Genomic DNA, 21,675 nt, shown 5'->3' on the forward strand with positions numbered 1-21,675 from the left:
CAGTGGTCCCCAACATTTTTGGCACCAGGGACCGGTCTCATGGAAGACAATTTTTCCACGGACTGGGGCGGGGTTGGGGGGTGGGGGCGGGGAATGGTTGAGGGTTCAGGCAGTTAACGCGAGCAATGGTTCGGGTGGTCACGTGAGCGATGCTGAGCAGCAGATGAAACTTCACTTGCTTGCCTGCCGCTCACCTCCTGCTGTACGGCCTGGTTCCTAACAGGCCACGGACCTGTACTGGGGACTGGGGACCCCAGATCTAATGTATTTCACTTCAGCTTGCAGGACTCCCTTCAGTATTTCTTAAACGGCACGTCTGCTAATGACAAATTCTGTTTTTCTTTACTGGAGATGTCTTCATTTCTCTTTGTTTTTGAAGAACACAAGGTTTTGATCCATTCTCATCCAAAACCTACTACAGCTTGAAGGTGGCCCAATTGGCAGTAACCCTGTCTTTATGTCTTTTCTCAGGGCTTAGATTTATCCTGGCTTCACCACTTAACTAGCTGTGTGACCTTGGACAAGTGTGTCACCTCTCCGTGCCTTAGTTTCCTCATATATAAAATGGAGATAACAGCTTTGTGGCCAGAGCCCCAAAGAGTGTTGGAGGATTAGCTTAGGACATAGAAAGCCCTTGGGGCTGGTGTGGGCCCACAATAACACTGGCTCTAGCTCATTTGCCAAACAAAAACAAGCTATGGGGCAGAGGTGGAGGAAGGAAGGGGATTCAGTGAGCCACTAAGCTCTTCCCAGTTCCAGGGCTCTTTCCTAGGTTCTCTTTGACAACTGTCATCTGTTTTTCCTACTGGTGGCTACTAGGCTCATCACAGGCAGCCTGGAAGCTGGCAGGGGCAACTGTAGAGACATGACATGGAAGGAAGCCCATCCCAGGTTGTAAGGCCTACACGTGTGAATAAGACAAAGGGCAAAACGCATACTGTCCTCTTGGGATAGCGCCTGGATCTGGAGTGCCTATGAGGACGGCTGGCCAGGATGGACCCCATCAGTGGCCTGGGCCTTGCCCGAGCCTCCTCTCTGCTCGGCAGCACCTCTGGGCCATTCTGAAGTTCCAGACAGACCTGAGAAGGAAGGTGCCTGTGCACCTTCCTGGTCTCTACAGGAAAAGACAGAACAGGTGCATGAAAATCTCCTGCAGCAATGAGGGTCAGTGCCCTTCCATCTTGCTTCTGTGCCCAAGTCATTGCTCAGGCCAGTCTCCCAGGACACCTATAAGCCACCAGGAAGCAAAGGTTTGTCTCCATTCTGCCACCACCTGGTCCAGCCCCACTGCCCTCCTTCCGTGGGCCACAGGTACCTCACTCTTCCCCCATCCTAGCCCCGTTCTTGCCCTCTCCTCCCTCCCAAACAAGTGAGACAGCTGACTCATGCCTCGAGGAAGGCCATTTATTTCCAAGATATAGACTATACTTTTCAGACAGGACTTTTCAGAAGCAGGAAATCTTAGTTGTCGCCTAGAGAGGTGTGTCGAGGACACAGTGAAAGGAGACATGCGGACGTGGAGCAGAGGCTTATCCAACACTGTTACAGCACTTTTTTAAATGAGCAAAACATCTTTAAAAATCCTTATAAATTCTTTATAATATGTTACACATTTAGAGACAATATTTACAATAAAGGATGAGGGAGGGAGGAGCGAGAAATCTACTTTACAGCAAATCTTTGCATAAAACAAGAGGACTGATAGACGTGGCAGTGGGTTCACAACCCCACCTGGGCTTCCCTGGAATGAGTGAGGGCGTGTGTGGGGAGGCCTGTGATCTGAGGTCTATTTACAACTTGTGGGGAGAAGAGGGGGCTGGGTCCCACCCACCCTTCCAAAAGGAGCAGCCCGGCTGAGAGCTCATCAATCAGTGTGTCCGCATGCGCGCGCACGTGCGTGCATGTTGAGTGGGGGGAGAGAGAGAGAGAGAGAGACACCAGGGATGTTTTCTACGCCCCCTCCTAAAGGGAAGAAGGTTCGGGCCTGTGTGCCTCAGCTATGGAAGGAGCAGGCACAGCTGGAAGAACAAATAGAGGGACAAGAGGTCTAGCAGGGGTGACCGTGGACCCGCCCCAAACCGTCTGGGGAACAGGCAGATTCCCGTGGTCAAACCACTTGGGGAGTGTGATTTAGAGATTGGAAAAAGGTGGTGGTGGGGGAATAACCCTGGTGAGTCTCAGTCCTGCCTCTTGAGAAGGTTGAGAAGTCCCAACCCCCTTCTCTGGCGCCGACAAGCAGCAGGGGGGCAGGAGCCCTGTGTGCACCGAAGGCAGGGAGCCCCGGTGGGAGCTGGGTTTGAAGGGGGCAGGAGTGGCAAAAGTTGCTACTGGGAACACCTTGGGACAGTGACTACACACACTCGCACACACCACGCCCCTCCCCCCATGGACACCACCACCCTGCACCTCCTCTCCCCAGACATACATACACAACCGCCCTCCCTTAGCTGGCAGCTAGGAGCTAATTGCGGGGAGGTGGGCAGAGGAAAGGAGTGAAGAGCCAGCATCACCCACTGTCTTTTCTTTAGTCTGAGGCTTGGGGGGTCCCTATCCACACCCCATGGCCGACAAGGGCCCCTAAGTGCGACACAAAGGCCCAGAAGGGCACACTCTGTCACTTATCCAAGGGACAGAGCACCGCCCCAGGAGCCCTGCCCAGGGCCTCAGCAGCCTAGCCCCTCTCCGTCTCCTCAGCCCCGGAGGCCCCCTCCCTCCCACTCCCACTCTGCCCGCCCCCTAGCAATTCCAGCGCACAAACCAGAGACACGGCCTCAGCGCCTCCCACTTGCACCCGGATGCTCCCAGGGGCAACAAGGCGGGGCGGAGGTGCAAGCAGAGGCGCTTCCTGGGAAACCAAGGGGCTCCGGGTGGGTCAAAGGGGCGCTCGGCGCGGGGGTGGAGGGAGGGGCGGTCACAGACACTGATGGAGGCGGGAGGCGGCCGAGCGGCGCGGGGGCTGGCTCTGCAGGGCCCCCGGCTCCCCGGGCGCGGGCGGCAACGAGGCGGCGGTCGACGGGGCCCGCGCCTTGGTGGACTCCAGGCTGCTGAGGCCCGAGTCCTTGTTGTCACTGTGCGCCCGCCCGCCCACGGGCTCCGGGGGGCCCCCTCCGCCCAGCTCCTTCCACTCGTTGAAGTTGAGGTCGGTCAGCGGGCTCTGCACCACCACCGTGTGGCGGCGCCAGCTGCTCCGGCGCCGCCGCGTCTCGGGAGACAGCGGCCGCCTCAGCCGCACCGGCAGCATATCGTCCGCGGTGCCGCGGAGGCGCAGCCGCAGCGCCTCGAGGCGCGAGGGCCGCGAGCCCAGCGCCGCCGCCGCCAGGGCCGCCGGGGGACGCAGCGACTCCTGGCTGCTGGACGAGGCGGAGCCCGGCAGCCCGACGGCCGCGCCCGCGCCCTCGCCGTCCGCTCGGCTCCGGGCCAGGCGGCGCCGCGCCAGGGTGTCGCCGGGCATCAGGTGGTGCGAGCTGAACGAGGGCTGGCGCTCCGGGAGCCCCCCGGGCCCCGCGCCGCCCTCCGTGTCCGTCTCCACGTGGCTATGCTCGCTGCGCTCGTCGTCCGCCTCGTCCCCCGCGCCCGCTCGCCGGCCCCCGGCGCCCGAGCACACGCTGCAGTCCATGGTGGACAGGGTGGAGTAGCCCGAGACGATGGAGCGCGTGTCCGCGGCCGGCCGCTCCTCCAGCGCCGCCGGGGGGCTGAGGCGCCCGGGGGCCTTGGGGGCGGCGGCGCCCGGCCGCTGCCCCTCCGGCCGGTCCTGGGCCCCCGGCGCCGGCGCCCCCGCCCCCGCCTCGGGCTTGTGCGCCTCCTGCTCCGAGTCGTCGTCTGTGCTGCTGCCCAGCCCCCGCGCCTCCCGCCGCTTCTTCCTCTTGCGGTTGACCGCCGAGATGAAGGAGATCGCCAGCATCTCCCGGGAGTACGGCTCCTTCTTGGGGGCCCACGAGCCCTGTGCGGGAGACAGGTCAGTGTGCTGGGGGCGCCCGGAGAGCCTCAGCGCCCTCCAACGTCCCACCCCTACACCCCAACACCACAGCACCCAATCTCAACAGGTCCAAGCCCAGCACTCTCACGTCCGCTGTTCCTCCTGGACGGCTGTCCCAACTGGAGTGTCACTATGCACTCTAGAGACTACCCCTCTTCGCCCCCCTCAATCCTGAAGCCTCCTCGGCACCTCCTCCGGTCTTAATCCAGGCTCTCAGCTCTTTCCTGCGAGCTGGGGGCTGGTTTCTCACCTCGCCCCAACTTTCAATCCATTCTCTACATCCAGTGCTGCATAAATCCTTTTAGACACAGCTCTCCTAATAATAGACTCGCAACAGCGCATGACACTCGACAGTTTGAACCCATTTCACATATACTATTCTGGGTTATAATACCAGAGCCTGCAGGGACCTTTCTCGGACCACAGCTCCTCCCTCCCTCCCTCGCCTGCCACTCACTCACCTGGGAAACCTGACTTTCCACCTACTCAGTAGGTACAGGCCTCTCCAGGGCAACCCGCCCAAGCTCATTTCCTTTCCCACCGCACCCCATGCCATTTCCACCGTCCCATCAGCGCCCCACCCTGACAATCCCCAACCCCAGATCAATCCAACCACCAGCTCTGTTGCCAAAAGTGGCTTAAAAATCCCGCACAATCCGCTGGTTTGGATAGAAGCCGCTCCCAAACTGTGATTTACAGCCCCACGGTGGGCAACTTTCAGCCACTGCTCTCATTGCTGAGCCCCGTGGGTGTTTTTTGGTCCTGGCCTTCCAGGATCCCCCAGCAGAGCCCAAGCTGCCCATCACTGCCTCCTCCGACCTGGTTTTTAATCCTCCCTTTCTGGCCTCTCCTCTCTTGGGAGGCTCTTCTTCCTCCTCTTACTCTTAAGAAGCCGTGTTCCCAGGGCTCTGTTCTCAGCCTCTGTCCTCTCTCCCTGGGGACATCCTGCTCCCGAGGTCTCCCTTGGCCAACACCAAACTCTGTCTCTTGAGCTCCAGAACTCTTCTTCCAACTGAATCTGTCGCTACCAAGGTGTCTGCCAGCACCTGAAACTCACCTATCTGGAACCACATTATGGTCCCTACCCCAAACTACCTCCATTCATGTCCCCAGCTCAGGGTGATTTCTCTGCCTCCTCCCTCTTCCCTCCTCATCATCCTCTGTTCAGACCCTCACTCTGCATTTTCTGGGCCCTTCTGCCCTCTCCTAATAGAACTCCCTGCCTCCACCCTAGCCTCACTCCAGCCCTTCCTCCTCAGGAGCCCTTAGTCCTTCTAAGGCAAGGCAGGAATCTAATCGCCTCCAGACTCTGCAGGACCCCACCCCCACCAGGATAAAGCACAGACACAGGGCCCTTCACAACCTGCCTAGTGCCCCCCCTGCCCCAACACAGCCTTCACTCTGGCGATGCTGCCCTCCGACCCCTCCCTCGATAGGACTAGCACTGGCAGCCCTTAGTCCCACCCCACCCCCCCACCCTATTTATGGGATGAGCTCTTACTCCCTCTAGGAGGCCCAGCTCAAACACGGCATTCTCTATACAGCAACCTCCCACCCAGCTCTCCCTTTGGCTGATCTGGGAAATCTCTTCTTCTCTTTTCATAGGCCTTTGAAACTACACATACACCAGCTCTTCTCATGTCAGAATAGCTTTGTTTCCATATCATCTATTATCAAACGCTGAGTTCTCTGAGGGCAAGGTCAGTGGCTTATTTGTGTTTGCATCCATGACTCCTAGTACAGTGCCTGTCACATAACAGGCACTTGAGAAATGTTAAGTGAATGGGGTGAATGGGGTCCCCTGAACATAAAAAGCCCTGTAGAAACGGATGCTGGGACTGGCCCCCAGCTGGGCTGAAATGACCTGCCCTTGCATCCCTTCTCATGGGTCACCTCCTGATTCAGCTGCAGCGTAACAGGCACACCTCGGAGATACTGCAGGCTCAGTTCCAGACTACAGGAATACGGCAAATACTGCAGTAAAGCGAGTCACATGAATTTTTTTGTTTCCCGGAGCATATAAAAGTTATGCGTACACTGTAGTCTGTTCAGCGTGTGCTAGCATTATGGCTAAAAAAAAGTACAGCCTTTAATTTAAAAATACCTTATTGCTGGGCTTCCCTGGTGGTACAGTGGTTGGGAGTCCGCCTGCCAAGGCAGGGGACACGGGTTCAAGCCCTGGTCCAGGAGGATTCCCCCATGCCACGGAGCGACTATGCCTGTGTGCCACAACTACTGAGCCTGCGAGCCACAACTACTGAAGCCCACGTGCCTAGAGCCCGTGCTCCACAACAAGAGAAGCCACCGCAATGAGAAGCCCGCGCACAGCAATGAAGAGTAGCCCCTGCTCGCTGCAACTAGAGAAAAGCCAGCACGCGGCATCGAAGATCCAACGCAGCCAAAAATAAAATAAAATAAATTTATAAAAAAAATACTTTATTGCTATAGAATACCATTATCTGAGCCTTCAGGGAGTCGTAATTTTTTGCAATAGTAACATCAAAGTTCACTGATCACAGATCACCGTAACGAATATAATTATCATGAAAAGGTTGAAATATCGCAAGAATTATCAAAAACGTGACACAGACATGAAGTGAGCAAATACTGTTGGAAAAATGGTTCCAAGAGACTTGCTCAACATAGGGTGGCCACAAACCTTCAATTTGTTTAAAAAAAAATGCGGTATCTGTGAAGCACGATAAAGGAAAGCGCAAGAAAACGCGGTGTGTTTGTAGTGGATGGAGACATAGAGCTGCCTCCCGTGGCCAGCCGGAGCCTGTCAGCGATTCAGGATTCACAGGCGTGCAGCTCCTGGGCTGTGTCTGCCCACACGGCACGACTCCAGAAGGCACCACCTGCAGCACTGCTATGACCAGCGTGAGGCACATGGTGGCCAGCACCGCTTTCTGCCTCTGCTCTCTGAGAGACCTGAGAGGCCGCTGGGATCATCTGATCAAATTACCCTCCCATCCTGGCTAGTTACAGAAGCAATGAGGTCAGAATGGTCACTTTCAGGGAATGCAGAGGTCAGCAGGTTCACATAAAGGTTGAGGGGTCAGTCCAGGAGAGGCTACAGGAAACCAGGGGTCTAGCACGAGCAAGGGGTGGAGGTGATCAGGAGCTAGATTCAGGTCACTATAATGAACTTGCTCCCCGCCACAGCAGTCTTGTGATGGAGTGAGCTCCCCATCACCAGAGGTGTGCAGGCAGAGGCTCTATGGAGAGGTTACAGGGGTCCTCTGCACCAGACTAGAGCAGCCTTCTTTCTGTCCAGTGCTTTCATCTGACACATAATGAGCACCTGCTTGGTGTCAGGCACACTGATCTCACTGGGACTCAGCCAGTGCTTAGAGATCCAGAGAGAAATGAGCCCAGTTTGACCAGCCAACATTTAGTTGACTCCACTACTACGGACAGAACTGTTCCCCCATCAAATTCATATGACGAAGCCCTAACCCCCAATGTGATAGTATTTGGGGTCTTTGGGAGGTAGTTAGGTTTAGATGAGGTCATGAGGGTGGGGCCCTTATGGTGGAATTAGTGCCCTTACAAGAAGAGACACCAGAGAGCTTGCTGTTTCTCTCGCATGCATGCTCGATTTCTGCTTGCCATATGAAGACACAGTGAAAAGGCAGCCATCTACAAGACAGGAAGAGTGCTTCCACCAGAAACTGACCATGCTAACATCTTGATCTTGGACTTCTAGCCTCCAGAACTGTGAGAAAATAAATTTCTGTTGTTTTAAGCCACCCAGTCTATAGTATTTTGTTATGGCAGCCTGAGCTGATTAAGACACACTCCTGGCCTTTGGGCTGCCTGGGGCAGGCATCCTGGCCTTACTGGTTCTGTCTCACAGGGCAGGCTCTGGAGCAGGCAACTCACTGCCTGTGAGACCTGGTTCAAAGAACCGGCTTGGGTTTCATTGTTTTCAATTTCATTGATTTCTGTTCTTATCTTTATTATTTCCTTCCTTCTGTTGGCTTTGGGCTCTGCAAAGACCTTAAAAAATAATTATTATATCAGACATATTTGTTGTTAACCCCACATTTGAGGATAACTCTTATCCCCATAAATAGTATGAGCAAGCTGAGGATCAGAAAGAGGTTAAGTAACTTGCCCAATGTCCCAAAGCTACTAAGTAGTGGAGCCAGGGCTCAGGCCCAGGACTGTCTGTGCTTCTAACTGCTGAGCAACACTGCCTCCAGGCCACCTAACTCCCAAGCCGGATCCTCTACTACAGCAGTTACCTCTCCAAGCACTGCCAAGGTGAGCGACTTCTCAGCTTACCTTGGACACTCGGTATTTCCCACCTTCCTTCCCAGTGACTATCAATCTTCTTCAAGGCTCCAATCACAATTCTCCCAACTCCCTTGACCAAAAAGCAAAGTGGGCTGGCTTGTACAGGGATATAACTTTCAGAATTGCCGTGGCACTTACCTTGGACTTGGCTGAACTACAGGTGGTAGAATCTGTTGAGAAAGGAAAGAAAAATGAAAGTTGGATTGAGCAACAGAAGACTGAGTCTTGTAAACACAATTCCCTCTCCTCAAAGGCTTCAGAAACCAGGGAGTTTGGAAACCTGAGCTCTCCCCAGATCCTGGGAGTGTGATGGGCCTCTGATGTCACTTCCTATGGGATAAGGATGGAGCAGAGAAGGATGTCAGTAACCACTTCCTTTTGAGGCAGAAAGTGACATCAGGCTGCCAGCCACTGGACCCTCATTTGCTCAGGGTTAAGAGCAAGGGGGACTTTTCTTTGGCCTAGTTCCTCTCCCCTCCCCTCCTATCCCTGTTACTCTGAAGCACTGGAGAGAAAATGCCAAATATCAGATGCAGTTCACGGAAACCACAACAATGAAACACATCAAATCACAGATGCTCTGGAGAAATGGAGACCACACGGTGCACAGAGAGGTGGATGCCCTAGATCCACCCTCCCCCCAGCCCCACTCCCAGGCATGAGGGGGCAGAGGGACCGTGTGAATGGTGCAGGACAGGGCAGACAGGAAGTGGGCGGGGCAGGAAGTAGAGAGGGCTGGTGATTGCAGCCTGGAGAGGTTCCACCTCCGGACCTGAGGTCAGTCTGCCCTCGTGGGGCACGGCTGCTGTTAATAATCAGTTACGAAGGGATGCGGGTCCCACTCCCCTAATATCACTGGGGTGGAGAAGGAACCAGAAACAAGTCCTGGCAGTGCTGTCTCCAGGACTGGGGAGGGAGCAGGCCGATCCCAGGATCTCCCGGGGTCCCAGGGGGCAGTGGGCAGGTGCGGTTAATCCACACTCTCCAGCAAGCAAGTTAGATGCCTCCTCCCCAGCCCTCCCCTGCACACAGTGAGAAGAGCAGACGGGCCAACCACACGGCGACACACACGGGGCAGGAGAGTGGCAGCAGGTGATTAGAAGAGACCGGGGAGGGGGGGGGTCCTCTCTGCCATCCCCACCCCCCATGTTCTCTGACCCCCTCCCCAGCCTGCCTCTTGCAACTAGGGGTGCTGTGGTATGCCTCTGTCAGAGACAGAAGCAGTCAAAATACTAAGGGCGGGTCACCCACAGGTGGTAGGAGTTAGTGGCTTGAGCCAAGAAGGGACTGGCCGTTCCTTTGGCCCTGGACTCCTCCGCTATGATAAGGCCAGAGGCCTGGAAGCAGGACTTAGGGGCTGAGTAGCCAGGGGCTCTGATTTCGGAAGCAGGAAGAGCCAGCCCTTGGAGGCGGCTGAGGCAGGAGCTATAGATATACAGAGGCTTCCAGGGTAGCATCCCTGGTGTCCGGAGACGCTGGGTCCCACTACCAGCAAGCGTCCCCCACCCAGATAACCAGAAGTGGCCGAACTCGGCAGAGAGAAAGCCACAGAGCGTGGGGGACTGCAGGAGGGCAGCCATGCAGTGCCCAGACTTCCTGGCAAGAGGGACCAGACGTGGCTCCAACAAGTGCCTCCTTCCTCCTGAGAAGGGGCTTCTGGATGGGACGTGGGTGGGGGTAAGTTGTTAACAACTGTGGGTAACTGGCATGTCAGGGTGAGGCCCTCCTGGCCCCGGACCGTCCTGCCTGCCCCTCGTGCCTGCCCAGCCTTCTTATAATCACCCGCCACTGTTAGTGACCGAGGCCGCGATGCCACACTGTACCCGTTAAATCTCCAACAGGTCCGCTGGAGGAGGGAAGGGGAGGAGGAGAGAAGGGGCAGGATCCAGGGGATAGGGGGAGAGCACAGGGAGAAGAGGGAGGAGGGGTGGAGGGGTGCAAGGAGAAAAGGAAGAAAAATTAAAAAGAGGAACGTGCCCAGGACACAGCCCATGAGAAATAAAAAGCTCAGGAAAGCAATCAGTGAAAACAAAGCCCCTACCCAGCCCGGCGTGGGCACGGCTGAGTCGCGGAGGAGGCAGCACACGGGCAGGCTGGGCCTCCCCAGAGAGGCAGAAGGCCCCACCACAGCCCAGTCCAGCAGCGCGGGCAGGAGCAGGGAAGCTGGGCCCCTGGCCAGCCATCTGGGACCCTCGGGAATGCAGATCCCACCCCCTCTCCACCCCTTCCCAGGCCCCTGCTCTCACCTGAGCCTGGCTCACCAGGGGGCACTGTCCTGCCAATGTTAGGCAGGAGGTACTCGATGTTTGGCACTGACTGAGGCTCCCTGTCGTCCACAGGGGTCTGCAAACAGAAGGAGGGTCAGCCAGCACAGCCTCAGTTGTCTGACTGCAGACCCGACGGAACGGGGAACCCTGAGGACAGGGCGCAGGTCTCCTCCATCAGACCGGGGCTCACCCGTGCAGGGACCGTCTCCTTCATCAGCCAGGCGCTCGAGTGCAGGTCCTACGTGTCCCCCATTAGACTGTTTCGTGCCTCCCCCCCACACCTTGGCTGGACCCTAAAGGCCGGAGCTGTGACTCCCTCATCAGACTGGACCTTCCTAAGCCCTCTATCCTCCTCGTAAGATTGGAGGACAGGGTCTGCCTTTGCTACTGGACTAAGTTTCCTTAGGGCAAGGCCTCTATCTCCCCCTCAGACTGGGGCTCATGAAGGTGAGGACTGTTGTCTCCCATCAGATTGGAGGCTCCAGAGGAGAGGGCTTATGTTCCTTCCATCAGACTGGGATGTCCCAAGGGCAGGGACCTTCCCCTGCTTCAGTCTTGCTGCCCACCCCTCCCACCTGGGACGAGGGCCCACCATCGACCAGACCCCACCCCACGGGCCCTCTGCACCACTCACTCTCTCTCCCTTGTCCTCGTTGTCGCTGAAGAACCAGTCTGACTGCAGAGGAGACAAAAGGAAGTGATGGAATCAGCGTGGGAAGGAGCTGAGGGAAGACAGGGAGACACGGGCTCCCAACCTGCTCAGTTCAGAGGACCCACTCAGACACACCTGATGGAAAAGTCTGGACCCCAGTGTGGAAAGGAAATGCAGCCTGGAGTGGGAGAAGGCCTGAGCACAGATGGATGGCTGGCTCAGGGAGAGCTTCTCTTTGCCTGTTTTTCACTAAACAGTCCCCTGCACGTCACCTGAAGCGAGGGGGCAGCAGCGCCATCTAGTGCCAGCCAGGTCCACTGCGGGGACAAGGCCAGCCGCGGTGGGTGTAGCTGCATGTACCCGACACCAGCTTAGGCTCCACACTGACAACAGGGGTGGAACCCCCCCACCCCCCCGGAAAAGGCAAGTGCCTAGAGGGAGGTGTTAGGAGGTTCCCTGAGGGGCAGGCAGGCAAGGTTTTCTCCTAAATGCCAAACAGAATAGAAAATAAAGTAATAATCCCACTCAAATATATTTTGTGAAATTTGAGAATCTTGAAGATAAAACTCTAAAAGTTGGGCTTCCCTGGTGGCGCAGTGGTTGAGAGTCCGCCTGCCGATGCAGGGGACCCGGGTTCGTGCCCCGGTCCGGGAAGATCCCACATGCCGCAGAGCGGCTGGGCCTGTGAGCCGTGGCCGCTGGGCCTGTGCGTCTGGAGCCTGTGCTCCACAACGGGAGAGGCCACAGCAGTGAGAGGCCCGCGTACCGCAAAAAAACCCCAAAAAACTCTAACTCTAAAAGTTTTCTGAGGAACAAAAACAGATTGCTCACACGTGAACAAGTATCAGCTTTAACTAGAACTTTCAGCAGCAACAGACACAAGAAGACAAGGAAGTAATATTTTTGATGTGTTTCTGAACTACAAGTGCAGGGATTTTGAACCTAGAACTTTATACCTTGCTAAGCTCTCATTTAAATTTGAGTGTGAAATAAAGCTATTCTAAGACGTCAGGAAGTTTGCTACTCAAAGACTATCTTAACCGAGTACATGAGCAAGTAAAGAAATGAATCCAGGACGGAACAAGAAGTTCTAAGAAGTAAGGATGGATAATAGCGTAGAAAAGTCAACTGTTATCAAACTAAGCAATGATGCACACACACACGTACAAACACAGACAAAGTATACCCATGACAATCTGGAATTCAAATTCTGAGGGAGAAACCAGTGACAGGTGAAAGTACACTAAGGTACTTGGCTTTTAGATGTGCTAGAAGGAAGATGTGGATACTGATAAGCTCTAGGAATTGATAGTAAAAATTAAACGTAACTACAGGCTTTTGCAATTGTATCATTCAACGTAAGTATGGGTTTTATAAATTATGTAAGTTTTATATCAGGAAAATAAAATGAACCCATCCAAAGCAAGGTAGAAAAGACCAAAAAAAGGAAATAAAATGAAAATGTAGTAAACAGAAAATGACATTTAAGATGGCAGAAATAAGCCCTGACAGGAACTTCCCTGGGGGCGCAGTGGTTAAGAATCTGCCTGCCTATGCAGGGGACACGGGTTCGAGCCCTGGTCTGGAAAGAACCCACATGCCTCAGAGCAACTAAGCCCGTGCACCACAACTACTGAGCCTGCACTCTAGAGCCCGTGAGCCACAACTACTGAGCCCATGCGCCACAACTGCTGAAGCCCGTGTGCCTAGAGCCCATGCTCCGTAACAAGAGAAGCCGCCGCAATGAGAAGTCCATGCACCACAACGAAGAGTAGCCCCCGCTCGACGCAACTAGAGAAAACCTGTGTGCGGCAACAAATGCAATGCAGCCAAAAATTAAATAAATAAATAAGTCCTGACAGTACAGAAATTACAAAAAAGTAAATGAGCTAAGCTCACTAACTGAAAGTTAAAACACACAGAATGTTATATATATTTAAGGATATCCTTATACTTAAAATTAGCATCTAGAAGGTGGATTGAAAATACACACATTAACCTATCAGAGTGGTAATTATTGGGGGGTGGGCAGAGTGGGCTTTGGAATGAGGCAGGGAAACAAGGAGACTTGCAAGGTTGATTATGACCTTGGGCCATGAACCTCAATCATTATTCATCATGATCAGGCATATGATTAACTCAAATAAGACAGAAGAGAAACAAGAGACAGAAGAGAAAAGAGAGATAGAGGATGAGGGAGAAATGCAGGATCTGGAGTCAGCTTCGGGCTTAAGTCCACATCGGGTAAATTACCTCTCTATTTACTTATCTTTAAAATGGGCATAATGTATGAGTATCTACTTCTAAAACTGTGGTGAGGATTAAAATAAAATACTGTATGGCTGTTATCTAAAAGACAGGAAATAAATAACAAGTGTTGGCAAGGATGTGGAGAAAAGGGAACCCTCCTACACTGTTGGTGGGAATGTAAATTGGTGCAGCCACTATGGAAAACAGTATGGTGGGTCCTCAAGAAATTAAAAATAGAACTACCATATGACCCGGCGAATCCACTTCTGGGTATTTATCCAAAGGAAACAAAAACACTAACTTGAAAACATACATGCGTCCCCATGTTCGTTGCAGCATTATTCACCACAGCCAAGACATGGATGCAACCTAAGTGTCCATCAATGGATGAATGGATAAAGAAAATGTGCATATACTGTATGTGTGTGTATACACACACGCACACACACATATGCAGTAGAATATTATTCAACAATTTAAAAAAGGAAATCGGGCTTCCCTGGTGGCGCAGTGGTTGAGAGTCCGCCTGCCGATGCAGGGGACGCGGATTCGTGCCCCGGTCCGGGAGGATCCCACATGCCGCAGAGCGGCTGGGCCCGTGAGCCATGGCCGCTGAGCCTGTGCATCCGGAGCCTGTGCTCCGCAACGGGAGAGAGGCCACAACACTGAGAGGCCCCCATACCGCAAAAAAAAAAAAAAGGAAATCTTGCCATTTGCAACAACATGGATGAAACTTGAGGGCATTATGCTAAAGTGAAATGACAGAGAGAGACAAACACTGTATGATCTCACTTATATGTGGCATAAGAAACCCCCAAATTATCCAAGTTCATAGATGCAGACAACAGACTGGTGGTTGCCAGAGGTGAGGGGGTGGAGGGTGGTTGAGATGAGTGAAGGCAGTCAAAGAGTACAAACTCCCAGTTATAAAATGAGCAAGTCCTGGGGATGTAATGTGCATCATGGTGACTATAGCTAATAACACTACTGTATATTTGAAAGTTTCAAAGAGAGTAGATCTTGAAAGTTCTCATCACAAGAAAAAAGAACTTGTCACTGTGTGTGGTGATGGATGTTAACTAGACCTATTGTGCTGATCGTTTCACAATCTATACAAATATTGAATCATTATGTTTTACACCTGAAACTAATATAATGTATGTCAACTACATCTCAATTTAAAAAACAAAAAAGAAATACCATATGTAAAACATTTAGTACAACACATTAATGTATAATAAATGTTAGCTCTTTTTTTTTTTTTGCGGTACGCGGGCCTCTCGCTGCTGTGGCCTCTCCCGCTGTGAAGCACAGGCTCCGGACACTCAGGCTCAGTGGCCATGGCTCACGGGCCCAGCCGCTCCATGGCATGTGGGATCTTCCTGGACCGGGGCACGAACCCGGCTCCCCTGCATCGGCAGGCGGACTCTCAACCACTGCGCCTTCCTGGACCGGGGCACGAACCCGGGTCCCCTGCATCGGCAGGCGGACTCTCAACCACTGCGCCACCAGGGAAGCCCAATGTTAGCTATTATTAATAAAAGGTGCAGTCCCCGGAGACAGGCTGACCAGAGGGAGCCCTAAGAAGCCAGCCTCTAACTCGGGTTTGAGGGAAACTAAAAGTGCTCTGGGAACCTGGAAGTCTACAGGAAGCTTCCGGGTGGCCCATGGTTCTCTGGAAGAATTCATGCTAGCTCATGCCACCCGGCTTTTGCCCATGCTGTTCCCTCTGCCTGGAACATTCTTTCTCCCTTCTCTGCCTGGCTAAATTCTTTGTGTCTTTCAAAAACTCCCTGACTATAGTCCCAGCTCAGTGAGCTCAATGTGAATTGAGGGGGTAGCTCATTCCCTCGACAATAGTCCAGGGCCGATTATGTTCTAATGCCAAGGGGGCAGAGAATGGAGGGTTGCACGCTCAGTTAGTTCCCAGGAAGGAATCCCTCAGTGGGAAAGCCCAGACTGGCAATAACCGCCACAGCAATTCATTCATTCATTCATTCATTCATTCAACAAACACTGAGTGTTCGCCATGTGCCAGGCTCTAGGCTTGGTGCTGGGATTACACGTATGAAGGAGACTGATGCGCTCCGTATCCCCCAACCCTGCCCAGAGGAGGAGCTGCCGTTGGCTGGGCACTTCCCCCGGGGCCCTAAGGGAGGGTAAGTGGACACACTTTGGGCCTTCCTTCTCCCTGAAGACTGCTGTTCCTGACATCCCAGCTGACCACAGGCCTTGGGCTTCCTGGGGCTTCACTAGGAGCCAGGGCTTCACTCCCAGCTTCACTAGGAGCCTCTCCTCCCCACTGCCCCGCCCCCGCAAAGCATACACTCATGGGGACCCCGACGGCTCCCTGTTGGTTTGGGGAGCTGAACTTTTCCAAGAGAGACAGGCTTCCCCAGACCAAGGCCACATCAGGATCCCTGACATTGCTCACCAGCCCTGGCCTCCCTGACAGCTCTGGAGTGGGCCTCCGGGCTGGTGATCCCAATGTTAGAGTGCGAACAGGCCTCGACATACCCTCTTATGGCTCAGGGCCCTGACACGTGGTGAAGGAAGGAAACAAGCAGACGAGGCCAGCCAGCATGACCAAAGTCCACCCATGGCCTCACTCAGCTAACTCTGACCAATCTCCCTCACTCCAAAGCCCCCAGGAGTCAGACCTCCCAGTTGGTTGGGGAGTAAAGCACAGGCTTTGGTCAAACAGTCCTGGCTTAAAATCCCGGGGCTGCTACTTATTAGCTGTGTGACCTTGAGCAAATCACTTTGCCTCTCTGAGTCCCCCAGTTTCCTCATCTGTAAAATGGGAGTAACATGACCTGGTTTCCCTTCCCTAAAGTGTTTATGAGGTAGGGGAGGCTGAGGTTTCCCTTCCCTTGACCAGCTGCCAATCTTATTTCTCCTGGCAGGAGGGTTCTGGTTCCATTCTTTGTGGACTAGACCACAGGCCACACCAAGATCTGGAAATGGAAAAATCTATGATTCATAAAAACATCCCTGAGGGCCCCAGAAGGGGGTGGTGCTGCCCTGGGTTTGGCTCTGGAAAACCAAGGTCTCCTGCGCCCTCTGCTGGCCACTCTGGGTTCTCATCCCGTGGTGGATAACAATAAGAATTCTTAGAAACACCAGGCTCATGGGGCCTCCAGGCAGCCGTGAGAGGAAGGTGACCAGCCCAAGACACACTGAACATGCAGCCAGGATCCTGCCCCAGCCCATCATCCGCCCTGCGACATCCGCCTCCCCCTATCCCGGGCATCACCATTTTCTCCCTGAAGTCTCAAGTGGGCCTGCAGGGAGAGCTCTGTCCCTACCTCTGCACCTGTCTGCCCATTTCTGCCAGGACACCTCTCCTGGGGGCCACCTTCTGAAGGCATCCCTTCTTTCACCCCTTCTGCCCTCCAACCTGGCAGCACCTTTCCCTGACCTTCCTCCTCCCTCCGACCCTCATATGCATCTTGGAAGCTCAGGGCCTCCTGATTCTCCTGCTGGGGATGCAATATCCCGGAAAGACGGGGGTTCAGGACCCATTCCCGTCTGGCCTTAAAATGCAGCCTACTGCCTCTGAAGGGCACCCACCATCTCAGCAGCATTTCATTCAGCTGCCTCATCCTTCCCCGAGCACATCCACCCGGGCAAGCGGGAGCCGGGTGCCCAGGGGGACTTGGGCCAGGGCAGCTGCTTACGTGCTGGATCAGCGTCTCCACAATCTTGTAGCGGTCAGGCATGTGGGTCACCATATCCGCCATGTTGTCCTCGGACGTCCTCACCAGCGTTGGCCCGAAGACTAGGGCCAGGTTCCGGGGCTCCATCTGGGCAGGGGAGGGAAGCGGATGAGCATCAACACCCCTGTGAGCTCTGACTTCCAGCACCCCAGGCCTCCCTCACTCTGGGCCCTCAGGCCCCCAGCCCGACCCCATCCTGAGCTGACCCTGGCTTAGGGGCCAGATGCCTCCTTGCTGGGCATGGAGGTGCCTGGTAAGTAGAGAACAGGCCAGCTTTCAGCCCCACTCACGCCAGTCCCGGCGCTCATGGGCAGTTCCCCACCTGCACACCCACGCTATGCTTGCTCGCAGTGGGAGAAGCCAGAGTGAGGACCCATGGGAAGTTCCAAGGGTGTTTTAGGACCGGGAGGAATCCTATACCTCCTCTCAGTTCCCCCACCCCTCCACCGCAGAATCAGAAGATATAAGGGGTTTGCTTAGGAAAAGGTAACACAAGGGATCTGAGCTAGATCAGAGGATAGATCTCCATCAGACCCAGGGCTCTGAGGCTCTCTGCTTCAGAGGGAAGACCCTCAGAAATTCAGGAGATGGCTCTCCAGGGAGAAGCACGGGCCAGTATGCAGGGAAGGGGTGGGGACAGAACAACCCTTAAAGAAGGAGGGCGTGGCCAGAGGGGCTTGAGATGATCTAACCTGGAGGAGCTTAGAATATGCTGAGGAGGGACTTCCCTGGTGGCACAGTGGTTAAGAATCCGCCTGCCAGTGCAGGGGACACGGGTTTGAGCCCTGGTCTGGGAAGATCCCACACGCTGCGGAGCAACTAAGCCCGTGTGCCACAACTACTGAGCCCATGTGCCACAACTACTGAAGCCTGCGCACCTAGAGCCCGTGCTCTGCTACAAGAGAAGCCACCGCAAGGAGAAGCCTGCGCACCACAACAAAGAGTAGCCCCCGCTAGATGCAACTAGAGAAAGCCCGCGCGCAGCAACAAAGACCCAACACAGCCAAAAATAAATAAATAAATAAATTTATTAAAAAAAAAAAAGAATATGCTGAGGAGACCCTGGTAGGCTTCCCTCCCCCACACTTCACATCAGGGCCTCCACCCACCTTGTTTTTCTCCGAGTGGTCAGCTATGGTCTTCAGATGGCCCACGAGGAATTTGAGTGTTTCATAGTAATGTCCTGGCAGATCCCGGATCTGGGTGGGAGAAAGAAGGGGCGTGGGACCAGGGTGTGATGACCTCCACCTCCCCACCGTACCCCAAAGGGGCTCCGCTGCCATATCTCAGTGGGTCTGGGATCCCCCCTCTAACTGCCCCCCCCTCGCATACATGGAGAAACTGAGGCCCTGAGGGGAGAAGGGCTTGCTGAGGTGCTCGCCCTGCGCAGTCTGCCCTTTGCCCAGCAGCACCCCTCTCCTCACCAGCTTCCGCAGAGTCTGCATCCGCTCCCTCGAATCTTCAATGCGATTGGCCTCGATGAAGTCATTGTATTTGTCTAGAACACAGTGAGAACTCTTTAGAGAGGTGGGCCTCCAGGCTGAGGAGGCCCTGCCGGGAGGTCAGTGTTTTGTGCCGAGGCTGTTCCAGTCTGGGGGGGACTCTGTGGCCTTGTGTTCATGTGACCAAACCCACCACGGCTGCCCTCAGGTGCACAGCTGACCTGGGATAGCCCAGGTGTGTTTGTTTGGGAAGAAATAAGATCTCAGCTGCCTACTGATCCTGGAAAAGGGGTCCCTGCCCCAGCCTCCAGGACAAGGACACCACAAGGTTGGAAGAGAAAAGAGAAGGTTACCTAGAAAGAGGGAGGGGTCTTTCAGCCTCCAAATACCCTTCCCCCTCTGTGTCAACGTTCCCCCAACTCCCTTCAGAAAAAGTCCATGGGAAACTTTAAAAAATGGGATGTGTTAAGTTTATCCTAAAACTCATCTGGAAGAATGATGAGGGAGGATTTGCCCTGTTAGATACTGAAATATACTAAAAAGACAGCACAGCTAAGGCAGGTGATGAAGGATCAGGACAGATAAAGGCAGCACTTCCAGTCAGTTATCTTGTTGGGAAAATAAATCCATTTCTAGCTCACATAATACACAAATAAATTCAACTGCATGACAGAGCCAAAAACAGAAGTTATTAAAATATCGGGGGAAAATAAGAAAATACTTTTATAATCATAAGGCATTCTTAAACATGAGATACAGAATCCATTAACGGTTAACAGCTTGACTGTACATAAAATAACTGTTTTCAATTTCCATACTGAAAAGTTAAAAGGCAATGGCAGACCAAGAGCAAATATTTACAAAAACTAATAAAGGGTTAATATCCATAATGTACAAAGAGCTTGTCTCCTACAAATCAATAGGAAAAAAGACCAAGAACCCAGTGGCAAAATGGGCACATAGTCTGAACGAGCAGCTACAGAGGAAACGGTACAGGCCAATAAACTAGTGAAAAGGTAGTTCATCTCTTAGTAACGACAGAAATGAAAATGGTAACAATAGTGAGATGCCGTGTTCTCTCTCCGATCAGCAAACGTTTAAAATATTAATAACATCCAGTGCCGATGGGAATGTTAGGAAGCAAAATCTCTTACGCTGCTACTGGGAGTGTGAACTAGGGCCGCCTCCCCAGAGTCCAACTTGACTTTAGCTTTCAACATGTTTTCCAGGACTTTAACCCAGCAATTCCATGTCTACGAATCCACCTCCAGGACCCTGGTCCAGGTGTGCAGGAACGTAGGCAAGGAAAGTCACTGTAACACGTTTCGAAATAGCAAAAATGCGAAGACAACCTAAATAGCTAGCAGTAGGGAGTGATTAGACAAATTACAGTCTATTCAGCCTAGGAAAAACTATGTGGTTGATTTAAAAGAAGAATGAGGTAGAGCTCTTTGTACTGACACGAGTGAATCTCAAAATTATAAGTCTCCTTCTGTTAAGAACTCAAGCAGTGGTGTGCTGGAGCCGCTCGCCCGCATGGGCTTCTGACAACCAGCTGTGTTTGGCTTTCATGTTGGTGACAGCAAATTGGGAGCTTGAAATCAGCCGTGGTGGGAGTATTTATACCATGGAAACTGGAAAATGCTACACATCACGGCTTTTTTCCCTTGAGAGCCAGATGTGAAACGTTTACCAGTGCGCCACTGAACCCGCCCAACTTCAAGCCCTACATATGCGAGTGTGTCTTTGTCACACGTGTAAGAGGGTCTGGAAGGAAACGCAATGCACTGTTAATAAGCAGCTCAGCAAATGGTCAAGAGCTGGGCTCTGGAGCCAGATGCCTGGGGCTGAACCCTGGCTCTGACACTTACAACCTCTGTGACCTTGGGCAAGTCACTTAACTTCTCTGTGCCGTAGTTTCCTCATCTATAGAGGGGAAATAATAGTACCTACCTCATGGAGTTGTAGGGAGTAGTGCCTGGCACACAGTAAATGCTCAGAAAGTGTGAGGATAACCTCTGCGGACAGGGAATGGGAGGATGACAGGGACCCTTGTGTTTACTTGATTCATATCTGTACTACCTATGTTTTTTACAAGCATGTGTTTCTTTTGTATTAAAACAAAAACCCCCAAAGTAAAACCAACACACCCCATTTAAAAAGTGGTCAGGATGCAACCTAGACAGGTATTCCCTCCTCCTCCCATCTTCCACTTCCACCCCCTACTCACCATCGGTGAAAAGAGGCTCAGGCAGCTTTCGGAAGAAGGACTTGAGCAGGCTGCTGATCACGTTGAGGTCCTGCCAGCGCTGGGGAGGGGCAACGACATCAGGCCACAGGCAGGGCCCCGCCCAGGTGCCCAAGCCTCCACGCCCCCAGGTTCAGAGCCAGCCAGGCCCCGCCCAGGTGCCCACACCTCCACGCCCCCAGGTTCAGAGCCAGCCAGGCCCCGCCCAGGTGCCCACACCTCCATGCCTGTCCAGCCCTAGAGCCCAGTGCAGCCCGGCTTGGGCCCTCCCTGGGACCCACTCATAGCCAGCTCTCCCCAGACCAGGACTGTCTGGGCTAAGAAGACTCATCACAGTAGAAAAGAGTCCCCAGCTAGGTCCTAGCCCCTCCACCACCTGGCCCCAGCACCCCTCTGCTCCAGCCAGCCCAGTGGGCTCGGACATTTGTCCACGCAGAGAAAGAAGCAGGTCCCTTCCCTGGTGCAGGCACTGTGGGGGACAGAGGTGAGCAAAACCCATCCCCGCACGAGCCTGCCCACTGGACCTCCATTAGGCCTGCTGGTGCCAACTCCTGCTTCCCAGCGCCCCCCGCTTAGGGGAGTCATCCCGGACCCCTCTCCTCATCCATGACACAGCTCACGTTCATGCCTGGTGGCTTCCTGTCTCAGGCCCTTTGCACCGGCTGGTTCCCTCCACTAGAACTCGCCTCCCCCTGCCCTTCACATGACTGGCTCCTCCCGAATCTAAACGTCTTCGGAGAGGCCTCCCCCGACCCGACCATCGCGGCACAGCCGCCATCACCACTGCCTGCCGTCTGTAGCACAGCCCTGACTTTTCTT

The 21,675-nt window shown here is 53.8% G+C and overlaps 1 protein-coding gene across 1 annotated transcript in view; it reads right to left on the reverse strand.

Annotated features, from left to right (window-relative positions):
• Nucleotides 1-1,390: 1,390 nt before the first annotated feature.
• The window catches only part of ARHGAP23 (Rho GTPase activating protein 23), a 71,914-nt gene continuing 51,629 nt past the window's right edge, over nt 1,391-21,675 (reverse strand). Inside the window, exons 17-24 of the mRNA XM_059998739.1 lie at nt 20,839-20,917; nt 18,591-18,664; nt 18,276-18,365; nt 17,128-17,253; nt 11,180-11,221; nt 10,525-10,621; nt 8,417-8,448; nt 1,391-3,940 (exon numbers count right to left, since the gene is read on the reverse strand). Of these exons, the coding sequence (XP_059854722.1) occupies nt 2,912-3,940; nt 8,417-8,448; nt 10,525-10,621; nt 11,180-11,221; nt 17,128-17,253; nt 18,276-18,365; nt 18,591-18,664; nt 20,839-20,917 (1,569 nt within the window). The 3' untranslated portion in view covers nt 1,391-2,911. The remainder of the gene's footprint in view (nt 3,941-8,416; nt 8,449-10,524; nt 10,622-11,179; nt 11,222-17,127; nt 17,254-18,275; nt 18,366-18,590; nt 18,665-20,838; nt 20,918-21,675) is intronic.

The sequence above is a fragment of the Delphinus delphis genome, chromosome 19, assembly GCF_949987515.2.
Source record: "Delphinus delphis chromosome 19, mDelDel1.2, whole genome shotgun sequence".
NCBI lineage: Eukaryota > Metazoa > Chordata > Mammalia > Artiodactyla > Delphinidae > Delphinus > Delphinus delphis.